We start from the raw sequence: 22,938 nt of genomic DNA on the forward strand, positions 1-22,938 counted from the left end.
CTTTTAAAACTGCGTCAAACACTCTTATACTTTCATCAACTCTGCGTCTAACTCTCTCGGTCATCCTTATTTAACAGTGTTTGACTTTTACGCGTACAAACTGCAAGTGAGATTTTCAATCTCTATTTTTAAACCTTTGAAATTACAAATATATTCATTCATTTTATATTTAACTTCAAAAATATTAAAAAAGTATTTAGAATCAGAGGAAAAGAACTATTTTTGAGTATAAATTTACTATTCCTTGAAACTAAATATAGGACGAATAAATATATTTTTAATTACAAGTCAAACACCGTTAAATAAAAACAGTCGAAGAAGTTAAACGTAGAGTTTACAAAATTATGAAAGAATTTGACACAGTTTTATAAATATAAGAGATTTAGCGCGTAAATTTGTGAAACAAGATATGGGTTTCATGCAATTTTGCTTATGCTTATGTAATTTGATATTTTAGATAATTTTTATTTTTTTTTTTGAATACTAAAAATAAAATAAAATCACCCAAACAAATGTTATTAATTAATATAGAAAAACAAGTAATATATATGTGTCTATATATATATATATATATATATATATAATATGAATGTATCCAACATGAGATCTAACTCACGCCGATCACCCTTTATATATTGATTATAATTCAATAATACATCTTTTCATTCTAATTAACAAATCTTAATTGTTTTAATATTTATATTTATATTTACTATTTATTTTTAGCGAAAATTGTAAAAAAAATTATTCTTTATTTGGGTCAAATTATACATTTTTTTTTCATTTTCGCAAAATAGGACTGTATGTCTTTCGCCAATCTTATTTTTTCCTTTAGTGCCAAAAAAAGTCACGTGCCGGTCACGTGCTTATACGTGGACATGCCGTTGTGGACGTAGATTTTCCGGTGTTGACATGTAATTTGTCGGCAATAAATGACGTGGACATTATTATAATTATATTTTACAAAAAAAATTAGATTTTTCTTTTTTTTTTTTTAATTTTAATTTGGTTCAATCAAACTAAATTGCAAATAAGTTATTTTCAAATAAGTTGGACCAAATTGAAATAAACACATTCATTAATCACCAATCCCACCCAATCGATCTCTCGATCTCTCTCAACTACAATATCATCCCTCTCCCAAGTTAGTATTAATGTTAAAAAGACTATTTTGTCTTTATTAATAGTTAACCAAGTATTAGTTTTATCATATAATTAAGAATATTTTAGACAAAACTAATAATCTTAGATAATACATCCTCCGTCCACTTTTTTTATTTCTTATTCGTCTCACATAATTTGTCCTTTATTTTTTAAAATATAATTATACACTTTAATCACATTTTAAAATTTTTAATTTATAATTATTTTTATTTTAATAAATTACCTATTCATTTTAATTTTAATTTATAATTATTTTTATTAATTCATAATTATTTTTACTAATACATTTCTTAATTACTTATTAATTACACAATACCTAAAACTCTGTATCCCAGCTAAGGTGGACAAATTAACTGGGGCCGGGGGAGTAATTAATTAAAGTAAATATTGAATTATTTTATTATATGATTATAAATTTTATTTGCAGCGGCTACAATACTAAACATAAAATTCAACATTATGCTGAATAACATACTGTGTGCTAACAAACAATACAAGGTAGCATTACCACATATAATATACAATATGTTTTAATATAATACAAATAGAACACATGAACTAGAAGTAATAATATAGTCTCACACAATACATATTATAGTTAATTTTAGAATATGACATACTCTTATACAGTACACGCAATAATTATAAACAAACAACACATATTTTTATTACAAACAGTACATATTGTTTAATAAAAACATGTATTTTTACGTGTACTGATTTTGAAAAATTAACACCGTAACCACCCCATAATTCATTAGAATAATATATACATTATAATTTCATCGTAGAAAATAAACTCAAATGTATAATTCTTCCTCCTTTATACTTTGTAACTACCCATTATTCCTCACCAATGAAACTTTCGTCAAACATCACAATTGTCTTCATAGTCCGCCATTAGGTGACTTTCTTCTATCCTTTTGTTTTGAGTTTTTTTTTTTCTTTTGAAATGAATTTTTGAACCTCTTGTTCTTGATTCCTTCCAAAGTCTTCTCTTTCTCTTTATAAAACTTAAGCTTTAGGCTTTCATATAAGCCTCTTTTCACTTGGGCTTCTTGGTGTTTTGATTATTTTTTTATTTTTATTTATTTATTTATTTTTTTGATGTTTTGAACTCTGGAAATAGGCTATTTTATCAATCCGACCTGGATTCCTCTAAAATCAAGCTGATTTTTGGCTGGTAATAACAATTACATTAAAATAATTAAAAAGATATATTATTGAAAATTAATTAATTTACCTCATGTAACAATTATAATTGTAGAAGCATGAAGTTGATTTGAGTGGGCAGATTCTTATTGAAGTAGTCAGAAGTCGACTAGTTTGACTCAACAATATATATTACATGCATCTCCAACATTTAGTCTAATTATTCTCTTCTTCTCCGAATCACGCACACACACACCAAAAGGAATATGTATTTCCTCTCTCCTCTCTCTCTCTCTACACTTGAGGGTTTTCCAAGGCAGAGGTAACCTCATATTAAAGCCTAGCCTTCCATTAGGGTATAAATACAAAGAAGCTGTCTTCCACAATCAATTTGGTGCCTCAAAATTAATCTAGAGAGAGAGAGAGAGAGAGAGAGAGAGAGAGGGGGCATGGGAGCAGTGCAGGAGTGTGTGTCAAGCTTGTGCTTGTGCATGTTCACTACTACCACCACAAAATCCAAAAGGAGATCAATGCAGGTACATATATATATATATATGTATACATATACATACACACACCTGATCCCCTTCTTCAATGATCACATATATATATATATATCAGACTGTGGAGATCAAAGTGAAAATGGATTGCGACGGATGCGAGAGACGAGTCAAGAACGCCATCAAGAACCTCAAAGGTCATCAATCCATGCATGCACCTGAAACATATACTATACAGTACTACCTCCGTCCGGCTCTAAGGGTTCTATTTACGTTTTGCGTGTTGATATTTGAATATTAATGATTATATCAAAACGTAATACAAATTAAGAAAAAAAAATTGCAAAAATATTTTCATTAATGTCTTACCGTACTAATAGAATGACATTTGTACAAAAATTTATACAAATATAATAATATTTTTTAGGTTAAGTAAAATGACGCAAAAGGTAAATGTGACTCTTAGAGGCGGACAAAGGGGAGTCAATATTAACTATTCACTAGAAAAAATATATATATATATATTTGTAACGAAATTTTGTCCCTAAAATTTCCGTAGCTACTCTAATTTCATCCCTAATTTCATCTCTAATCTCATTAGTACAAAAAAAAGTGGATTTAGAGACAAAAAAACCTCGTTATAAAAATGCTATTTTCTTATAATGATTGTGATCCTCGTCGTCATAATATATATATATATAGGAGTGAAGAGTATCGAGGTTAACCGCAAGCAAAGCCAAGTGACCGTGACCGGCTGCATCGACCCCAACAAGGTATTGAAGAGCGTGAAGAACACGGGCAAGAGGGCCGAGTTGTGGCCTTATGTCCCATACAATGTTGTCCAATATCCTCAGTCTTTCGCTCAAGCGTACGACAAAAGGGCCCCCGCCGGCTACGTCAAGAACGTCCAGCCGCAGCCGCAGGCAGCCACCACGGCCGAGGAAACCATTACATATCTCTTCAGCGACGAAAACACCAATGCTGCTTGCTCCATCATGTAATGTAATGTGATTAACTAGATTTATTTTGTAGCACTAATTATAATTTTATAAGGATCGGATCGGATCATCGGGAATTAATTCAATAAAGATATATAGTTTGTAATTTGAGTATAAGGATCCATGTGCAATGATCAAATTAAAATTTTAATTTGTTGCATCTATTTTGCCTGCATTTATATATATTTCCTTTGTGTCATATTTATCCATCTGTTGCTGTTGCACGGAGTTTTAGAAATATTGTATTATATTGGGACATAATATAAATAAAACACTACGAAAAAAATAGTATATTTGTAACGGAATTTCGTTTCTAAAGTTTACGTAGCTATCGTTAATATTATTAGCAACAGAGAAAATAAATTTAAGAATGAAAAAACTTCGTTACCAAAATTATATTTTCTTGTAGCGAAGATAAAAAGACTAAATTAACGTTATTAGTATTGTATGATATAAATGTAATGACATTTGTGTAATATATTGTAAATTGGAATGAAATTTGTAATGTTACGTATACAGTCTCGTTACTAGAAAATAAAATAGATACTTTTGTTATGGAACAAACCAAAATGAAAAAATAAATAAATTATTAAAGAATAGAGTATATTGATCTCTCAACATGGACTGTTGGGACACATGAATTATTTATTATTATTATTCAATTTTGCATTTGTATCAGAAATATTATATTCAAATCCCAATTATCATTCAAAATATTACATATATAAATATTTCACTTAAAAAATATTAAAGAAAAAAACACTAAAAGAACAAACCTGACCATATATATACTTCATCCGTCATGCAAACATGTGCTCATTTGACCGGGCACGGATTTTAATAAAAATGAATAATAATTGTTACTTTTTTCTTTTATAGTAAAAAAAAGTACAAAAATATAATAATTTTTTATTTAAAAAAAAACGAAAATATTTTTCAATGATAATAAGTAATATATATATATATGTATGTATATATTCCACCATCCTTTATTGTTAATTAAGGTGTAGAATATTATCCTGCTTTACTTTCTTTTTTTCCGCTTCCCTTTATTCCTAAATAGTAACATTGCTCTAATCATGATAATAATGGCATTTTTAATTGCAACTTAAATGAAATATAAAAATTTGAAGATTTCGTTTTGTTGTTTTAATTTTGAATTTTTATATGAATAATGATTTATATTCTTTTTAATAGAAAATCATAATGATTGATGATTGAAATAACTCTTCAAGTAAATAGAGAGTCAAAGTTACAAGTAAATTATATTATATGTCAATGTTAGAATTATTCAACATATGTTAAATTAATAGATAGTGATGTTCTTTTGTTGTAGGTTTGGTTATGATATAATTTATATTTATATTTAATTAAAAAATAAATTTAAATATCTGTTGAAATTTCTAAAATTTATATTTCAATGAAATATACTAACTCCTAATATGATGCTATATTGTTTATTTTTTACATGCTTTTTTAGGTGATATACTTTTGATCAATTTATTCTTTTAGTGTTATGCCTTTTTTTAAAAAAAAAATATTAATTGTATTTATAAGAATATAAGAGGATAAATTAAATGGTATAATGAAGAAAAATTGTAAATATTTTGGACCTTCTTGAAATAATAACTAATATACTGGTACAATGAATATTAAATATGAATATAATTTTGTAAAAAATAAATAAATTATATAATACAAATAAAAAAAATCAAATATATTATGCATATTAACATAAGTAATTTATAAAAAAATTATATATATAAATATATTTGAATATTTAGGAGAAATGTAAAAGTTATAAATTATATATAAGTCCTACGCTAAAGAAATTGAAGAAATCATTGTGATTAAAAAAAATAAAAGTATAGTGCTAATGGGTGCTCCAATATATAACCAAATAGATTCATATTATTATTGAATGTGAATCATTGTAGATATATAAGAATATTTGTTTTTTTTTTTTTTTTTTTTTTTAATAACGTGGGAACTCGCAGCCGCTATTCGAATGTGCGAACTGGGTGAACCCCATCCGAACCTAATAATCTGCAAAATATATAAGAATATTTGTTGTTAGATGTATAAATGGTTGAAAGGTTGTGAAAATGATGCTCAACCACATATGTCTGGTCAAAAGAAAAACTTATATAACATTATAAGAATTATTAGTAAAAAGTTTCAATATATTTTGGTTTTAATATTTTATAAGATAATATTTAAATAATATTTTAATATAATATTTTATAAGATAAAATTATATATTTTTATAAGACGGCATAATAAATAATAAATAATTATATTTTTTCTTTGAAAACAATATCAATCATATTCAGTCTAATATTTTAAAAAAAAATTTTTTTTTTTTTAATATTTGGATCAAATGAGATCACGACAAATTAACTAGAAAAAACTCTTTTAATTCTCTATATATCCTATTATCACTGCTAGACTACTTTTTTTAAATGATTTTAAAATGAATGTATGAGAACTAATACAAAAAAATTTCACACTTTTTTCACCCATAAGCGGATTAGCAATGGATTACGAACATAATAGATTTCTTCTAAGAATTTTGTGTTGCTAATTTTAAACGACTATTGTCCATCACAAATATTCGTGATGGAATTTTAGACGGAATTAGCGATGGAATTCGCAATCTCGAACCAGAATATTTCATTGTGGCTATTTAGCAACGGAATTAGTCCGTTGCCAATGTCGTCTCTAATATTAGCGACAAGATCAGTGACTATGGATCATGTTCATCGTGTTTTATCTTGTCACGGATCAATTTCATGACAAATTTCGTCTATATAAAAACATGCACCCCAAAATTTTTGTATTTTTCAATTTACCAGTACCTGTCTCAAATAATATACGGATACGAACTAAGGGGTGTATTCAATTAGGTTTTTAATGGATTTATTTATTTTAAAAAGTCTATGAATTTATGTGATTTAGAAAATCCGCATAGTTTACGATGGATTTTAGTAAATTGATTTAGATGGATTTCTACATATTTTATTGAACTCTTTATGGATTTAGATGAATTTTGTAGGATAGTAAAATAATTTTTTTATAAATAGATATTAATCATATAAATTTATATCCAACACAAATTTTATAAATATAATATATAATTATTAATAAAATGAAATTTAATATTAATAAATAATATATAATTATTAATAATAACATTACTATATTGTAGATTATTAATTTTAATTTTATAATTTTAGTATTATATTATCATTCAATATATCAAATTAGTTTTACATCTTTTTATTAGTTATTATTATTATTTATATAATTGTATTACATAAAAAATTAAATACCTATATAAATAAAATAAAAAATATAATTTATGATTTTTGAAATTATATTAAAATAAATATATAAATAAAAAATAAATAAACGGTTCAATAAAAAAAATATTTAAATATATGTTTCACTATAATGATAATATAGTGTATTCGATAATTGAAAAAAAGAGAATTACACTGAAAGGACAATATATTATATTCGATAATTGAAAAGAAAAGACGACAATAATACATATTTATTATGATAATAATATTTTTTAAAATTATATTTATAATATAAAAATATACATTTTTTTAAAAAAAAATCATAATATTTGCTAATATATTTTAGTTTTAAATTATTATTTTTCATAAAAATTATAATAATATTAATAAATATTATCATATTATTTATCACAACAACAATAACAATAATAATAATAATAATAATTTTAAGAATTCATCAAAATCTCTGTTGCTACAAAATTTTCATTAAAATCCTTAGACTTGATCGATTGTTGAATATCTCAAGATTTTAAAAGACTTTTAAAAATCTATATTGAATACCTCAATATTTTAAAAAACTTTTAAAAATCTGGTTTGAATACCTCCAAATTTTAAAAGACTTTTAAAAGTTTTGATTGAATACACCAAGATTTTAAAAATCCAACAAAATCTTACATAGTCTAGATTGAATACACTCTCCTAAATGTCAACCTTCAACTTTGCACTCGTATTAAATCAACTAAAACACCATATTAATTCCCATAATATATAAAAATATGACAGTTACAAATACCATGACACATTAGTTAGAGTATGCAATAATACAATCCTCAAATTCAAAATATAAACACTATCCCAAAAGCATAAAAGTCAATAAATCGGTAGCGCACCCGAATCACCATCATGATTGCGTCTATCCAAATGCGCATTGAGCCTCTTGAGCTGCTCCATAATATTCATGGTTTAGCCTTCAACACGCTATGTGTGTGCCTTCAACTCCAACAAATGTTGGTCGTAATGTTGGGGTACAGTTGATGGGAGTGACCCGAGCTTAAAAATCATATTCTTTTTATCATGGTGGACCGAGAAAATAAATTTCTCATCACGGCTATATTTCGTATCTCCAAGTTGAGACATTCCTTCCCCAATCGCTTTCGTACCTCGTAAAATTGGTAAATATTTTAAATATTTTATTAATGGTTGATATTAACATAGAACATTAATACAATATAAATTATTTGACGTACTTTTATACGAGTTGCCTTAGAGCTATATACTCACAGCCGTCGTGGCACTTTGTATGCGCCCATTCGTAGGTTTTCAATTTCTCGAGACCTTATATTCATAATTTGTAAACATATATAAAAAGATGTACTTTAAATTTTTGGTATTAATTAGTACTCCCTCCGTCCCACTTACCATGTTCATATTTTTATTTTCGTCTATCTCAATTGTATTGTCACTTTCTTCTTTTGAAAAGAATTATATACTTTAATCTTATTTTAAATTTTTTATTTATAATTTTTTTTTATTTTGAATTAGACTAATTAGTTATCTTTATATTAATATATAATTATTTTCATTAATACATTCTTAATTATATACTAATTATACCTCTTGTAAATTCTCGTGTCTACAGTAAAGTAAACATGATAGCTAGAATGGAGGGAGTATAAATAAACTTGCAATTTTCATTCAAGTCTCCATAAATGGCTGAGATCCACTCGCATGTGTGGACTCCCGCGTCGGCATCGGTTTTTCATCCCGTTAGTTTTCTTTGGAGTCCAATGCTGACTTCATAACTCCATAACAAAGGCGGAGATGGTCAAATTTTCCCTTCCGTAGCGGCCGGAGCGGAATTCATACAACTACTTGTTGTATATTTTACACATCTTATTGTATACATCACAGACAAGTCTATTGATTTTGGTTTTCCATTTAATGTGTTTCTACAAGCCAAAACATATACGTTATTATACGCCTTTAATAATTGTATGGTAGAATTCATATTATAGACATCTTATAGTGGTCAAGGTCAATATCCTTCTTCCAATATAGCATGCAACCAGATTGAAAACAATCTATTTTCTTCTCACACGATAAACATGACACTTTGATCAAATTTTTTGTTTCGTAAAAATTTTTCACGAAATAGTTGCCCTCGGGTATCAAATCGTGCATGAGCTGACACTGCATGTAACACCCCCAGTTGGCTCATACTGGAAATGCTACCGCCACACTGCATCATGAGGTCGTCACCTCCTACTTCGGGCCCCACAATACAGTATTAAGGCTAAATTAACCATAAAAGCGCATTAATATATATACCAAAATCTGATTTATAAATATTTACAAAACACAACCCTTAACAAGAGGTTTTTCCGGTTAAAAATTTATATATAATACAATATACGTAAGTTCACTCACTCAGCCCATCTTTCTATATCTCGAGACGTCCCCTGTCTCGGATGTGCCATGCATACCTGAAACAAATATTTTCTTAAAAGCAGTCCAGAATTAAATCCATTTTAAGAACTAACGTGAAATATGTCATTTCACACCTTTTTAAAATAAAGTCTAATTCCCGTTAATCATAAAATACGTGTCATGTCATGCCAATAGTGAAATGATGCAATACAGATACAAACTCGACAACAATGCACACTCACACATATATATATCCGCCAAAGTGAGCAGCCGGAATAACCTCGGCTCCATAATCATAGGCTCACTACATCTGTCTAAGTGAGCGGTCGGAATACCCTCGGCCCCGTAATAACAAGCTCACTAGACCATCATCAATAAATAGCCGGAAAATCCTCGGCTCAAGGAAGGACCTGATAAATCCATAATAATACAACGGTCATCCGGTCACTTCCATATACCCACCATACCACTCCCACAATCAATACATGGATAGCCGAACGTTGTCGCCATTAACCACAAGACGCCCCATAGTCTGTGATAGCGAAGATAGGACCCCCACTGACTAGCCCTATCCCGTGTAATGTAGTAGAATCCGTGCAACCTGGAATCACCCAAGGGAAACCCAGAAACTCTACTCCTCCTCGCGCGCCCTAACGGGATCACGTTTGGAGTTTGGCATATGATCCTAAACTACCGGTAGACCTCACCAGTGGCCAGCCCAATGAGTGGAACAACACCTAACACGAATGATTATACCAAATACGTCTCAACTACAATGGGTCTAATCCCTGAATGACCGTGCGACTAAGTCACCCAGTTGTCCGACTACTATCGTCCACTATCGCCAAAGTGTTACGGTACATCGGGGTCGAATATCCTAACCCCAGATGATGCCCTCGCCTAGCACTACCGCACACAGCGACTAGACGATAGATCCATAAAACACATCCGATAAACCGTGCAATATGTGTGCAACATGCCAAATAAGTGAATTTACCGAAAAGGGCTGGTAAGACAGCTCACCTATCCTCCTTTTCATAAATTCACCAACGCGATCAAATACGTATATCAAATATCATAAACCGTGAAGTCTCCCACATGTATACGCACACATATATAGCCACTGATGAGGTCTACCGGTAGTTTAGGATCATATGTCAAACTCCAAATGTGATCCCGTTAGGGCGCGCGAGGAGGAGTAGAGTTTCCGGGTTTCCCTTGGGTGATTCCAGGTTGCACGGATTCTACTACATTACACAGGATAAGGCTAGTCAGTGGGGGTCCTATCTTCGCTATCACAGACTATAGGGCGTCTTGTGGTTAATGGCGACAACATTCGGCTATCCATGTATTGATTGTGGGAGTGGTATGGTGGGTATATGGAAGTGATCGGTTGACCGTTATATTATTATGGGTTTATCAGATCCTTCCTTGAGCCGAGGATTTTCCGGCTATTTATTGATGATGGTCTAGTGAGCTTGTTATTACGGGGCCGAGGGTATTCCGGCTGCTCACTTAGACAGATGTAGTGAGCCTATGATTATGGAGCTGAGGTTATTCCGGATGCTCACTTTGGCGGATATATATATGTGAGTGTGCATTGTTGTCGAGTTTGATATCTGTATTGCATCATTTCACTATTGGCATGACATGACACGTATTTTATGATTAACGGGAATTAGACTTTATTTTAAAAAGGTGTGAAATGACATATTTCACGTTAGTTCTTAAAATGGATTTAATTCTGGACTGTTTTTAAGAAAATATTTGTTTCAGGTATGCATGGCACATCCGGGACAGGGGACGTCTCGAGATATAGAAAGATGGGCTGAGTGAGTGAACTTACGTATATTGTATTATATGTAAATTTTTAACCGGAAAAACCTCTTGTTAAAGGGTGTGTTTTGTAAATATTTATAAATCAGATTTTGGTATATATATTAATGCGTTTTTATGGTTAATTTAGCCTTAACACTGTATTGTGGGGCCCGAAGTAGGAGGTGACGACCTCATGATGCAGTGTGGCGGTAGCATTTTCAGTATGAGCCAACTAAGGGTGTTACAAGTTGGTATCAGAGCCTAGGTTTGGTAGATTTTGGCTCTTTGGATTAAAAAGGTTTTGAAAATAATTATGATATTGAATTGGTTTGGCGAGGTTTGGGTTTTGTGGGTGCATTCATGTTAACGTGGTTTATGCTTTAATGTTATATCTGGTTTAGTTGTGTTGCTGAGTTGATATTGAATCAGGGAAGTCGGGGGCAGTATGTCAAATTCTCGAGGCGATGGTTTACGTAGGGCTATTCGAGGCCCAGAGCTAGATCCTTCGTCTGATGAGTCACAATATCCTGTGCCAGAGCATGTACCAATAGAGGCACCTAGTCAGGATTTCTTCCGGCAGTTTATGGCTGCGATGATGCCTCAACAAAGGAGTTTTATTGATGCTGTGATGCGGCATAACCCGCCAACATATTCTGGTTCTGTAGAGCCTGGAGTTCTTGAGTTCTGGGTTGAAAAGATGGAAAAGATATTTCGTGTTGTTCAGGTTCCACCAGATCAACGAGTCAATATCGGGGCTTATTTCTTGGAAGGTCGAGCTAATCGGTGGTGGTTAGGTGAGGAAGCTGCGGGAGTGGACCAAGTGGATATGACTTGGGATGAGTTTAAAGCAAAATTAAAAGCTAGGTTTATACCATCACATGTTCGAAAAGCAAAGAAGCAAGAGTTGCTGGACTTGAAGCAGGGTTCGATGTCAGTCGAGGACTATTTTGTAAAATTCAAGGAGCTGGAGATGTATGTTCCTGACTACTTTTCCTGTGAGCGAGATAGAGTTGATCATTTTGTAGATGGGTTGCAGCAGAGGATTCAAGAAGCTTTAGCTGTGTTGGCTATCAGTTCGTTGTATGAGGCTTACGAGCATGCTGCTCGATTCTATCAGAAGCAGGAAGTCAGACAGAAGAACAGTGAGAAAGAGATGGGGTATCAATATCAGTTTCGAGATAAAGGAAAAGCTAAGGTGGAGGACGAACCAAAGGGTAAAAATAAATGGTGGCAAATATTCAGGTCTGGGCCATCGTATAAAGGAATTTCGATTAAAGAACCGAGTCAAGAGAGGTTTCAACAATCGGGGGTTGTTTGTCGACGTTGTGGAACAAGTCATTCAGGTACCCGTTGTGATAAAGTTCCATTAACATGTTTTAAGTGTGGTGGTAGTGGTCATATTGCCAGGCTATGCCTAAGTGTGGTAACTGCAATGGAGTTTCCAGAACCGAGATTTAGGCCATGGCAGCCGCCATCTTCACAGTCACAGGGGAGAGGATTAGGACCATCATGGCGAGGTGGTCGAAGCCAGTCACGTCCATCATCTAGGCAGCTAGGCAGAGGACCTGACCAGCGTGGCAGAATAAATGTGGTTACCCAAACAGAGGCTGATCATCACCCATGTGAGGTTTTAACGGGTAGATTTCTTGTTTGCGGTTTGTCAGCTCTTGTGTTACTTGATTCGGGTGCAACGTTCTCGTTCATATCTAAACGTTTGGTTAAACAATTTGGTCTGAATTCATCGGTAGAAGTGGTAGTGGAAGTTTTACTTCCATCAAGAGAAGTACTGGAGTGCCGAGAACTCTATATGCAAATTCCGATTAGTATTGAGGGAGTTGATTTTGCTACTAACTTGTTGAGTATGAAGTTATCCGAGTTCGATGTGATACTGGGGATGGATTGGTTAATGGCATATCAAGCTCAATTTGATTGCCGAAAAAGATCAATTTCATTGGTTGGAGCGATGGGTGAACAAGTGAGCTATGCAGGATCTGCAAGACAACCTTCTATGAAGGTAATTTCGTCCCTATCATTTCAAGCACTTATTCGTAAGGGGTATCCGGTGTATCTGTGTGAGGTAAGAGATTTGAAGCAAGGGGAGCAACAATTGCAAAATATTCCTGTGGTTCGAGATTTTCCTGATGTATTTCCTGATGATATTCCTGGTATGCCACCAGCTCGTGAGGTGGATTTTACTATTGATATTGTGTCAAACGTCGAGCCAGTATCAAGAGCCCCATATCGCATGGCACCGTTAGAACTCGCTGAACTTAAATTGCAACTACAGGAATTATTGGATAAAGGTTACATTCGTCCTAGTACGTCGCCTTGGGGTGCTCTAGTTTCATTTGTGAAAAAGAAAGATGGAAGCTTAAGGTTGTGTATTGACTACCGTGGGCTGAATAAAGTAACGTTAAAGAATAAATATCCTCTTCCGAGAATTGATAATTTATTTAATCAACTGAGAGGTGCAAGTGTATTCTCTAAGATTGACTTGAGGTCTGGATATTATCAACTAAGGGTTGCAGAGCATGATATTCCTAAGACAGCATTTCGCGCTAGATACGGTCATTATGAATTTACGGTTATGTCTTTTGGGTTGACCAACGCCCCGGCTGCGTTTATGGAATTAATTAATCGAATTTTTCAACCATACCTCGATCAGTCTGTGGTGATATTTATCGATGATATCTTGGTATATTCTCCAGATAAAAAGACACATGCAAAACATTTGCGTGTGACACTAAATACACTGCGTGCGAGGAAGTTATATGCCAAGTTATCCAAATGTGAGTTTTGGTTGAAAAAGGTTGCTTTCTTGAGGCATGTAGTGTCTGGTAAGGGTATCTCAGTAGATCCTTCTAAAGTTGCGGCAATCTCGGATTCGCCAAGACCTACCAATCAATCAGAAGTAAGAAGCTTTTTGGGTTTGGCAGGGTATTACCGAAGATTCGTTCTTGATTTTTTGAGGGTTGCGAAGCCATTAACTAATTTGCTGAAGAAGGACACAATGATTAATTAGGATCGTGAGTGTGAGTCTTCTTTCTTAGAATTGAAACATCGATTAACTTCAGCACCAATCTTGGCTTTACCAGTAGAGGGTGAGGATTTTGAAGTTTATAGTGATGCTTCGAAAAGGGGATTGGGATGCGTCTTAATGCAGAATCAAAGAGTTATTGCTTATGCGTCACGACAACTAAAACCTCACGAAGAAAATTATCCTACACATGACCTGGAGATGGCAGCAGTTGTGTTTGCTTTGAAGATTTGGAGGCACTATCTTTATGGTGTCCATTGTAGAATGTTTACTGACCATCAGAGTTTGAAATATATCTTCACCCAAAGGGAATTAAATTTAAGACAAAGAAGATGGTTAGAATTGGTGAAGGATTATGATCTCGAAATTGTATATCATGAAGGTAAAGCAAATGTTGTAGCTGATGCCTTGAGTCAAAAACCAAGGCATAAGTTGGGTTATATGTCAGTTGCTGATGAACTGTGTCAAGATCTAGCACGGATGGAAATTGAAGTACTTGGACGGGGCATGACGCGGGGATATTTGCAAATGATACAAGTTGAGCCTGAAATTTATGATCATATTAGAGCGGCTCAAATGGAAGATAATAAGATGGTCGAGCTGGCTATAAAAGTTCAGTGCGGTCAGACTCAAAACTTTAATATTGCTTCAGATGGGAGTCTTCGATTCCATGGGAGGTGGTGTATCCCAAAGGACCGAAGCGATTTGAAAGAGAAAATTATAAGTGAGGCTCATAATACACCACATTCAGTGTATCCAGGGGGGATTAAAATGTATCAAGACTTACGTCAACATTTTTTGTGGAAGGGCATGAAGAAGGATGTAGCCAAATTCGTTGCACAATGTTTAAACTGCCAAAAGGTAAAAGCAGAACATCAGAAACCGATGGGGTTGCTACAGCCTTTAGAAGTTCCGCTCTGGAAATGGGATTCTATTGCAATGGATTTTGTGACAGGACTTCCAAGGGCGAAGTCGGGAACAGATGCAATTTGGGTGATTATAGATAGATTGACTAAGTCAGCAGTGTTCATCCCAGTATGTATGACTTGGAGCATGTAGAAGTTGGCCCAATTATATGTTCATCATGTGGTTAAACGACACGGTATTCCTAAGGTAATCATATCGGATCGTGATCCACGTTTTCAATCTCGATTTTGGCAAAAATTGCAAGAAGCCTTTGGTACTCAGTTGCATATGAGTACTGCATTTCATCCAATGACTGATGGTCAATGAGAGCGAACTATCCGTATTCTGGAAGATATGCTAAGAGCTTGTGCAGTAGAATTTCAAGGAAATTGGGAGGACCACTTGGATTTAGTGGAATTCTCATATAATAATAGTTATCAAACAAGTATTGGAATGGCTCCTTTTGAAGCTCTTTATGGACGAAGATGCAGAACTCCTTTAAGTTGGGATGACATGAGTGATCGACTGATATTAGGTCCAGAAATGATCGAAGAATCAAAAAATAAGATTCGAGTTATCAGGGAGAAGATGAAGATAGCTCAAGATCGCCAAAAAAGTTATGTCGATAAAGCCCGACGTGAAGGCCAATATCAAAGTGGAGATTTCATCCTAATAAAAGTATCTCCAATGAAAGGTATTAGAAGGTTTGGAATTAAAGGAAAATTGAGTCTGCGTTATGTTGGACCCTATGAAATCCTCGATCGAGTTGGGGATTGGGCTTATCGGTTAGCACTTCCTAATTTCATGGAACGAATTCATAATGTGTTTCATGTATCGCAGCTTCGTAGGTATGTCGCAGATCCTTCTCATATTTTATCTCCGGATGAGTTAGAGCTAAATGAGGATCTTTCATCTGAGGAAATGCCTCTTTGGATCATGGACACAAAGGTTCAAACTACGAGGAACCGAGATATTCGTATGGTGAAGGTAATGTGGTCCCGGCATGGAGCAGAAGAGGCCACATGGGAAGTGGAGCAAGAGATGTTCAAAGCATACACACATTTGTTTAATTAAGTAGTATTGTTATGCGTTTGAGTTTAGATTTCGGGGACGAAATCTTTTAAGGGGGAGTGAATTGTAATACCCCAATTTTGGAGTGTATAAAATAATATTATTATAGCAAATAAATATTTTTATAATATTTTGGAATCAAGAAATTAATATTTTGGAATAAATTTTATTCCTATTCTTTGGATCATGGACACAAAGGTTCAAACTACGAGGAACCGAGATATTCGTATGGTGAAGGTAATGTGGTCCCGGCATGGAGCAGAAGAGGCCACATGGGAAGTGGAGCAAGAGATGTTCAAAGCATACACACATTTGTTTAATTAAGTAGTATTGTTATGCGTTTGAGTTTAGATTTCGGGGACGAAATCTTTTAAGGGGGAGTGAATTGTAATACCCCAATTTTGGAGTGTATAAAATAATATTATTATAGCAAATAAATATTTTTATAATATTTTGGAATCAAGAAATTAATATTTTGGAATAAATTTTATTCCTATTCTTTGGATCATGGACACAAAGGTTCAAACTACGAGGAACCGAGATATTCGTATGGTGAAGGTAATGTGGTCCCGGCATGGAGCAGAAGAGGCCACATGGGAAGTGGAGCAAGAGATGTTCAAAGCATACACACATTTGTTTAATTAAGTAGTATTGTTATGCGTTTGAGTTTAGATTTCGGGGACGAAATCTTTTAAGGGGGAGTGAATTGTAATACCCCAATTTTGGAGTGTATAAAATAATATTATTATAGCAAATAAATATTTTTATAATATTTTAGAATCAAGAAATTAATATTTTGGAATAAATTTTATTCCTATTTTATATATTGATTGTGATTTAAAAGGCTGTTAAATGGATAAATATCGATAAAGATAAATAGAAAATATAATATATAATAATATTATAATAATAATAATGATAAGGATGGATGATGACGAAGATATAATAATAATAATAATCATAATAACGTTAATAATAATAATATAATATAATATAATATATAATATATATAATAATAATATAATTTTATATAACAAACCAAACTTACCTGCGAAGGACGACCAAAACAGAAGAACGCGAAGGAGAAAGAAGAGAAAGAAGAAAAGAAGGAAAGAAAACGATTTAGCCGTTCGATTTCAATTCCGACTTCGGTATTGTATTATTTGTTATACGTAGAATTTAATTATGAATTTTAATATGAATTTCGATATTGAGAATATTAAATTAGAAATTCTTCAAAAATTTATAACTAGCTATTTGGCTATTTAATCGACGAATTTCTTTAGCTAATAGCCTATTCGTAGTCTTAGTATTATATTCTGAGAATTTCGTATCGATCCGAGCTGAATTGAAAACGGCAATGTACTGCACCTGTCTGTTTATTCATATCTTTAAGTAATTTTATTTAATAATCGGGCGATATAAATATTATGAGGTATAAGAGTTTTATAGCTAGAATATCGTAGTCTACTAAATATAAAAGTTTGAAACCCAACGAGCTAACTATAGAAATTACCTTTTGAATAAGCAGGTAGCTCCTATGTATAAGTATATAGCTCAGCTGATTTGAGTAAATAATGGGGCAGGTGTACGTTGGAAGAGATTTGGGTGAAATTGCGGGAGCTAGGGAGTGTCGATAAGAGGTAAGCAGTAGGGAATTAAATCTAATTTTAAGAAATTAGGTATGCATGTTGCATGCGATTCTGATTAATATGTTAACGTGATATTATGTGAATCATTTTGTTGCATGTATATATTTATATATATATGTGTGCGTATGCATGTGGGAGACTTCACGGTTTATGATATTTGATATACGTATTTGATCGCGTTGGTGAATTTATGAAAATGAGGATAGGTGAGCTGTCTCACCAGCCCTTTTCGGTAAATTCACTTAGTTGGCATGTTGCACACATATTGCACGGTTTATCGGATGTGTTTTATGGATCTATCCTCTAGTCGCTGTGTGCGGTAGTGCTAGGCGAGGGCATCATCTGGGGTTAGGATATTCGACCCCGATGTACCGTAACACTTTGGCGATAGTGGACGATAGTAGTCGGACAACTGGGTGACTTAGTCGCACGGTCATTCAGGGATTAGACCCATTGTAGTTGAGACGTATTTGGTATAATCATTCGTGTTCGGTGTTGTTCCACTCATTGGGTTTGCCACTGGTGAGGTCTACCGGTAGTTTAGGATCATATGCCAAACTCCAAACGTGATCCCATTAGGGCGCGCGGGGAGGAATAGAGTTTCCGGGTTTGCCTTGGGTGATTCCAGGTTGCACGGATTCTATTACATTACACGGGATAGGGCTAGTCAGTGGAGGTCCTATCTTCGCTATCACAAACTATGGGGCGTCTTGTGGTTAATGGCGACAACGTTCGGCTATCCATGTATTGATTGTGGGAGTGGTATGGTGGGTATATGGAAGTGACCGGATGACCGTTATATTATTATGGGTTTATTAGGTCCTTCCTTGAGCCGAGGATTTTCCGGCTATTTATTGATGATGGTCTAGTGAGCTTGTTATTACGGGGCCGAGGGTATTCCGGCTGCTCACTTAGACAGATGTAGTGAGCCTATGATTATGGAGCCGAGGTTATTCCGGCTGCTCACTTTGGCGGATATATATATGAGTGTGCATTGTTGTCGAGTTTGATATTTGTATTGCATCATTTCACTATTGGCATGACATGACACGTATTTTATGATTAACGGGAATTAGACTTTATTTTAAAAAGGTGTGAAATGACATATTTCACGTTAGTTCTTAAAACAGATATAATTCTGGACTGTTTTTAAGAAAATATTTGTTTCAGGTATGCATGGCACATCCGAGACAGGGGACGTCTCGAGATATAGAAAGATAGGCTGAGTGAGTGAACTTACGTATATTGTATTATATGTAAATTTTTAACCGGAAAAACCTCTTGCTAAGGGGTGTGTTTTGTAAATATTTATAAATCAGATTTTGGTATATATAATAATGCGCTTTTATGGTTAATTTAGCCTTAACACTGTATTGTGGGGCCCGAAGTAAGAGGTGACGACCTCATGATGCAGTGTGGCGGTAGCATTTCCAGTATGAGCCAACTGGGGGTGTTACACTGCATATCTAACCAATGCTCAGGCAAGTGGAAATCAACATTAATATTTAAAATTCTTGACAAGTTGGACAATAATGTTGTCTTCGTACACGTATGCCACGACTCTTTATCAGTTGCTTGGAGAAAATTATGCGATTCCTTATTTTTTGGAGTTACGTTCTTCATCTGCTCCATGCGTGACTCAAATATGAGCCCTCTAGTATTCATTACCATTTGAGTATAACTTGCTATCATTGGATTAGTAGGTGTATACAAAAGCTATTAGCTCACATTATTATGAGCTATCACTTCTATCTTATTTTTTAGGCAAAATAGCATAAAATCCCCCTGTGGTTTCAAGAAATTGCTGAAAACCCCCTGTAATTCTAAAATTACAAAAACCTACTCGTGGTTTTCAAAATGTTGCACACTCGCTACTTCCTTCTAAATTCTACTAACAGACGTTAAATTTTATCGTAATGGACCGTTATACCCTTATTTATATTTTTTCTAATTTATTTCTCTCTCCTACTTTCTTTCTTTCCTTTTTCTCCCACACGCTCACTCCCATCTTCTTCTTCTTCCTTTCTCTTCTTATTTTTCTCTAATTTTCTTTCAGAAGATCGGTGAAAAAGTCATCGGCAGAAGTATTCACCCGTTTTCTGTTCGTCCAAGGAAGAAAGCTGCTAAGAACCGCCACCGCTGTCGGCTGTCAGAATGGGCTGGAGTTGTTTGCCAGTCAGTCAATTTTTGGAAAACAGATTCATTCGCGTCTAATTTCAGAACACAATTTTTCTTTCTTCTGGGTCTTAATTGTTTGAGTTCCTTCTTCTTCTTCCCCAATTTTTCTTCACACCCCCATAGCCATATCAGATTCTTTCTCTTATTCCTTTTCCCCAATTTTCTTTCTCAATCATTCTTCACCCGTAATTGCAGTCACACGCACCAGGTTCTTTTTTTTTCCCCTTCAATTTCTTCTTTTCTTCTTCTTCTTCCCAATTTTTTTTTTCCCTTCTTCTACTTCTTCTTTCCCCATTCTTCTTCAGGCAGCCTTAGCCGCACCAAGTTCTTCTCCAATTATGAATTCTTTGCTCTTAAAAATTAATCTAAAAAATATCTACAAGAATGGAGAAAGAAACATAGAATTAGCATTGTAAGTCTGTAAGTTGCTCTATTCTTTATCACATTCCCATGATTCCTCTGTACATTAGATAAATATTGGAGAAGATGAAAAATCACAATTCTCTATTGATTTTTTAAGTGCCTTCATTTTTTATGAATATCTGTTAAGAACATGATCTATCCATTTTAATTTTTTTTATTCCTTGAATTGAATATATTCTGAAAATTTTGAACCTGCACAATCGGGTGAGAAGAAGACATTGTGGAATAACTAAGCTGTATTGAATTTTGGGTGAGAAAAAAGTGTATATAATAAAGTCAGAGGGTCATTTTAGTAACTTCACATACAAATTTATCATTGTTTGGACCAAAATTCGCATTTAAGGCGCATAACATACACTCTCCGTTAAGTTCTAACCGATGAGGGTTTTTCTGCAATATTTTACAAACCACAAATAGACTTTTTGGATTTTTAGAACCAGAGGGGGTTTTCAGCAACTTCGTGAAACCACAGGGGAATTTTATGCTATTTTGCCTATTTTTTACTATGATATGACCACATATCATACTTTGGTATAAAAGCTCTAGAGTGCAGTTGGTATTTCACATCATCTACCAATAAGAATATTGTATTTTTACAATGCTTGTATAGACACCGTATACTATTATTGATATTATAGACCTCTATAATATTCATACAATACTTAGGAAATCTTCAACACCACTAATAAATTATTTATGTAGAATACCCTTACGGATTCTATTGTACATCAATTCTCTCCATGGGGTTGTCATATTTAATAAATTCACCACTGAAAGAGTTTTACAAACAACAATAGTATTATGCTAGTTTAACAATATGCTAACAGATGAAAAAAAAAATTGATTACTTAGTGTTAGCTCTAGATAATATAGCTTAAATGTTTGAAGTTATGTAGAATTCAAGTTTCGAAAGTAATTACGTTTTCTAGGTTGCAAACACTCTTGAATTATAATTTTTAGAAAGTTTTATGAAATAGCTCTCACAAGTTTCGGTTTCATATGAATAGAATTGCAACAACACTGCTATCAATTGGATTGTTTGTGTAATAAGTACTAACAATACTTTAGGCTATTCGAGATGTATGAAGCATAACTCAAAATGATAAATGAAACTCAATTCCATAAATAAAATTCATACTAGAATAAAAAATAAAATAAAACCACCACTTGCTTTGTTCACAACCGTTACCGCATGTTCGCCGCTCATGCGCCGCAGTTCGCCTAACTATTGTCGAAGTCCGAAAATCCCTCTGCCGATTGCCGCTATGTTGTCGTTGTTGATGTGAAATTTGTTTGGGTGTGAATGAAATCGATGGTGGGAGGGTCAGGGATTTTAATTTTGTTTTAGCAACATAAGTTAATTTTGTTTATAAATTTGTCTCTATCACCAACAGAATTTAATTCCATCCATAATTCTATCATGGTTAGCAATGAAATTATATTCCGTCCACAAACAAGGACGACTTGTTCTTTTTTTTATCTTTCAAGTGTTTCCCTCACTGATTATTAACGGATCGAATATCTGTCACAAATATCCATCGCTAATAGCGATGAATGTATTCCATAGATTATAGCAATATTGCCAAATTTGGTTTAAAAAGATGGTTTTTGTAGTGAATATGTATGTAAATGTTGGATAATCGGTTAATCGTTTTATTATTTAATCGATGGAATTTAATTTATAAATTAAATTCATAAATTTTGATACCGATCATTCAGTGAGTTGAAATGCATATGAGTTGTATGAGGCATATGAATGCCGATTAGCAAAAGGCACGCGCCGCTCGCCCGGACGAATATTGATCGTGAGTTATAGCTTGGGCTTGGTAAATATTAGACTTAACAAAGTCTATATTGCTCCGGAGCTTGCTCGAAACAACAAAATATTTTTGTTGAAATTGAAGTTCAAGAAAATAACATTATAAACCAACAATATAAGCCCAAAAATGCATGCATTTAAAAGACTCACTATAGGTGCATAGACACGCATATATATACATGTTAAACATGACTTTAAATTGCATTAATTGGTGTAGATGTGCGTGCACTGTTACTTACATGCATGCATTAACATTAAATTCAATTACAAATTATAAGGCATTAAAGTTAGATAATGATCATGCACCAAATTACATGATTTTGAAATTTTGAAAACACACAATTGAATGAAGGTCATTACTCAAATTTAATTTGGAGGTTACCTAAAAAATCAATCGTCGGTTTTCAAAGGAATAGTAATTCCCTGCTCGTGTGGTTTGCCTATAAAAAGGGTGTTTATTCGTCCATTTTATGCACACAACAATTATT

General features: G+C 33.3%; 3 protein-coding genes and 1 long non-coding RNA gene across 4 annotated transcripts; all 4 read left to right on the forward strand.

Annotated features, from left to right (window-relative positions):
• The first annotated feature begins 2,578 nt into the window (after positions 1-2,578).
• Positions 2,579-3,884, forward strand: LOC127242284 (heavy metal-associated isoprenylated plant protein 21-like). The gene is made up of 3 exons (XM_051261764.1): positions 2,579-2,852; positions 2,938-3,013; positions 3,519-3,884. The coding sequence occupies exons 1-3, from the start codon at positions 2,766-2,768 to the stop codon at positions 3,815-3,817; spliced, it is 462 nt and encodes a 153-aa protein (XP_051117721.1). The 5' UTR covers positions 2,579-2,765; the 3' UTR covers positions 3,818-3,884.
• A 7,925-nt stretch (positions 3,885-11,809) lies between these two features.
• Positions 11,810-14,386, forward strand: LOC127242036 (uncharacterized). Its single transcript, XM_051261368.1, has 2 exons — positions 11,810-13,771; positions 13,853-14,386. The coding sequence occupies exons 1-2, from the start codon at positions 11,810-11,812 to the stop codon at positions 14,384-14,386; spliced, it is 2,496 nt and encodes an 831-aa protein (XP_051117325.1).
• A 1,374-nt stretch (positions 14,387-15,760) lies between these two features.
• LOC127242037 (uncharacterized) lies at positions 15,761-16,381 on the forward strand. Its single transcript, XM_051261370.1, has one exon. It carries the CDS (start codon positions 15,761-15,763, stop codon positions 16,379-16,381), a length of 621 nt encoding a protein of 206 aa, XP_051117327.1.
• A 1,052-nt stretch (positions 16,382-17,433) lies between these two features.
• On the forward strand, positions 17,434-19,333 carry LOC127242406 (uncharacterized). Its single transcript, XR_007836770.1, has 3 exons — positions 17,434-17,529; positions 17,965-18,021; positions 19,201-19,333. It is a non-coding gene; the product is annotated as an uncharacterized LOC127242406 (long non-coding RNA).
• The last annotated feature ends 3,605 nt before the right edge of the window (positions 19,334-22,938 follow it).

This window comes from Andrographis paniculata, unplaced genomic scaffold (genome assembly GCF_009805555.1).
Source record: "Andrographis paniculata isolate CXL003 unplaced genomic scaffold, ASM980555v1 Contig86END, whole genome shotgun sequence".
Classification (NCBI taxonomy): Eukaryota; Viridiplantae; Streptophyta; class Magnoliopsida; order Lamiales; family Acanthaceae; genus Andrographis; species Andrographis paniculata.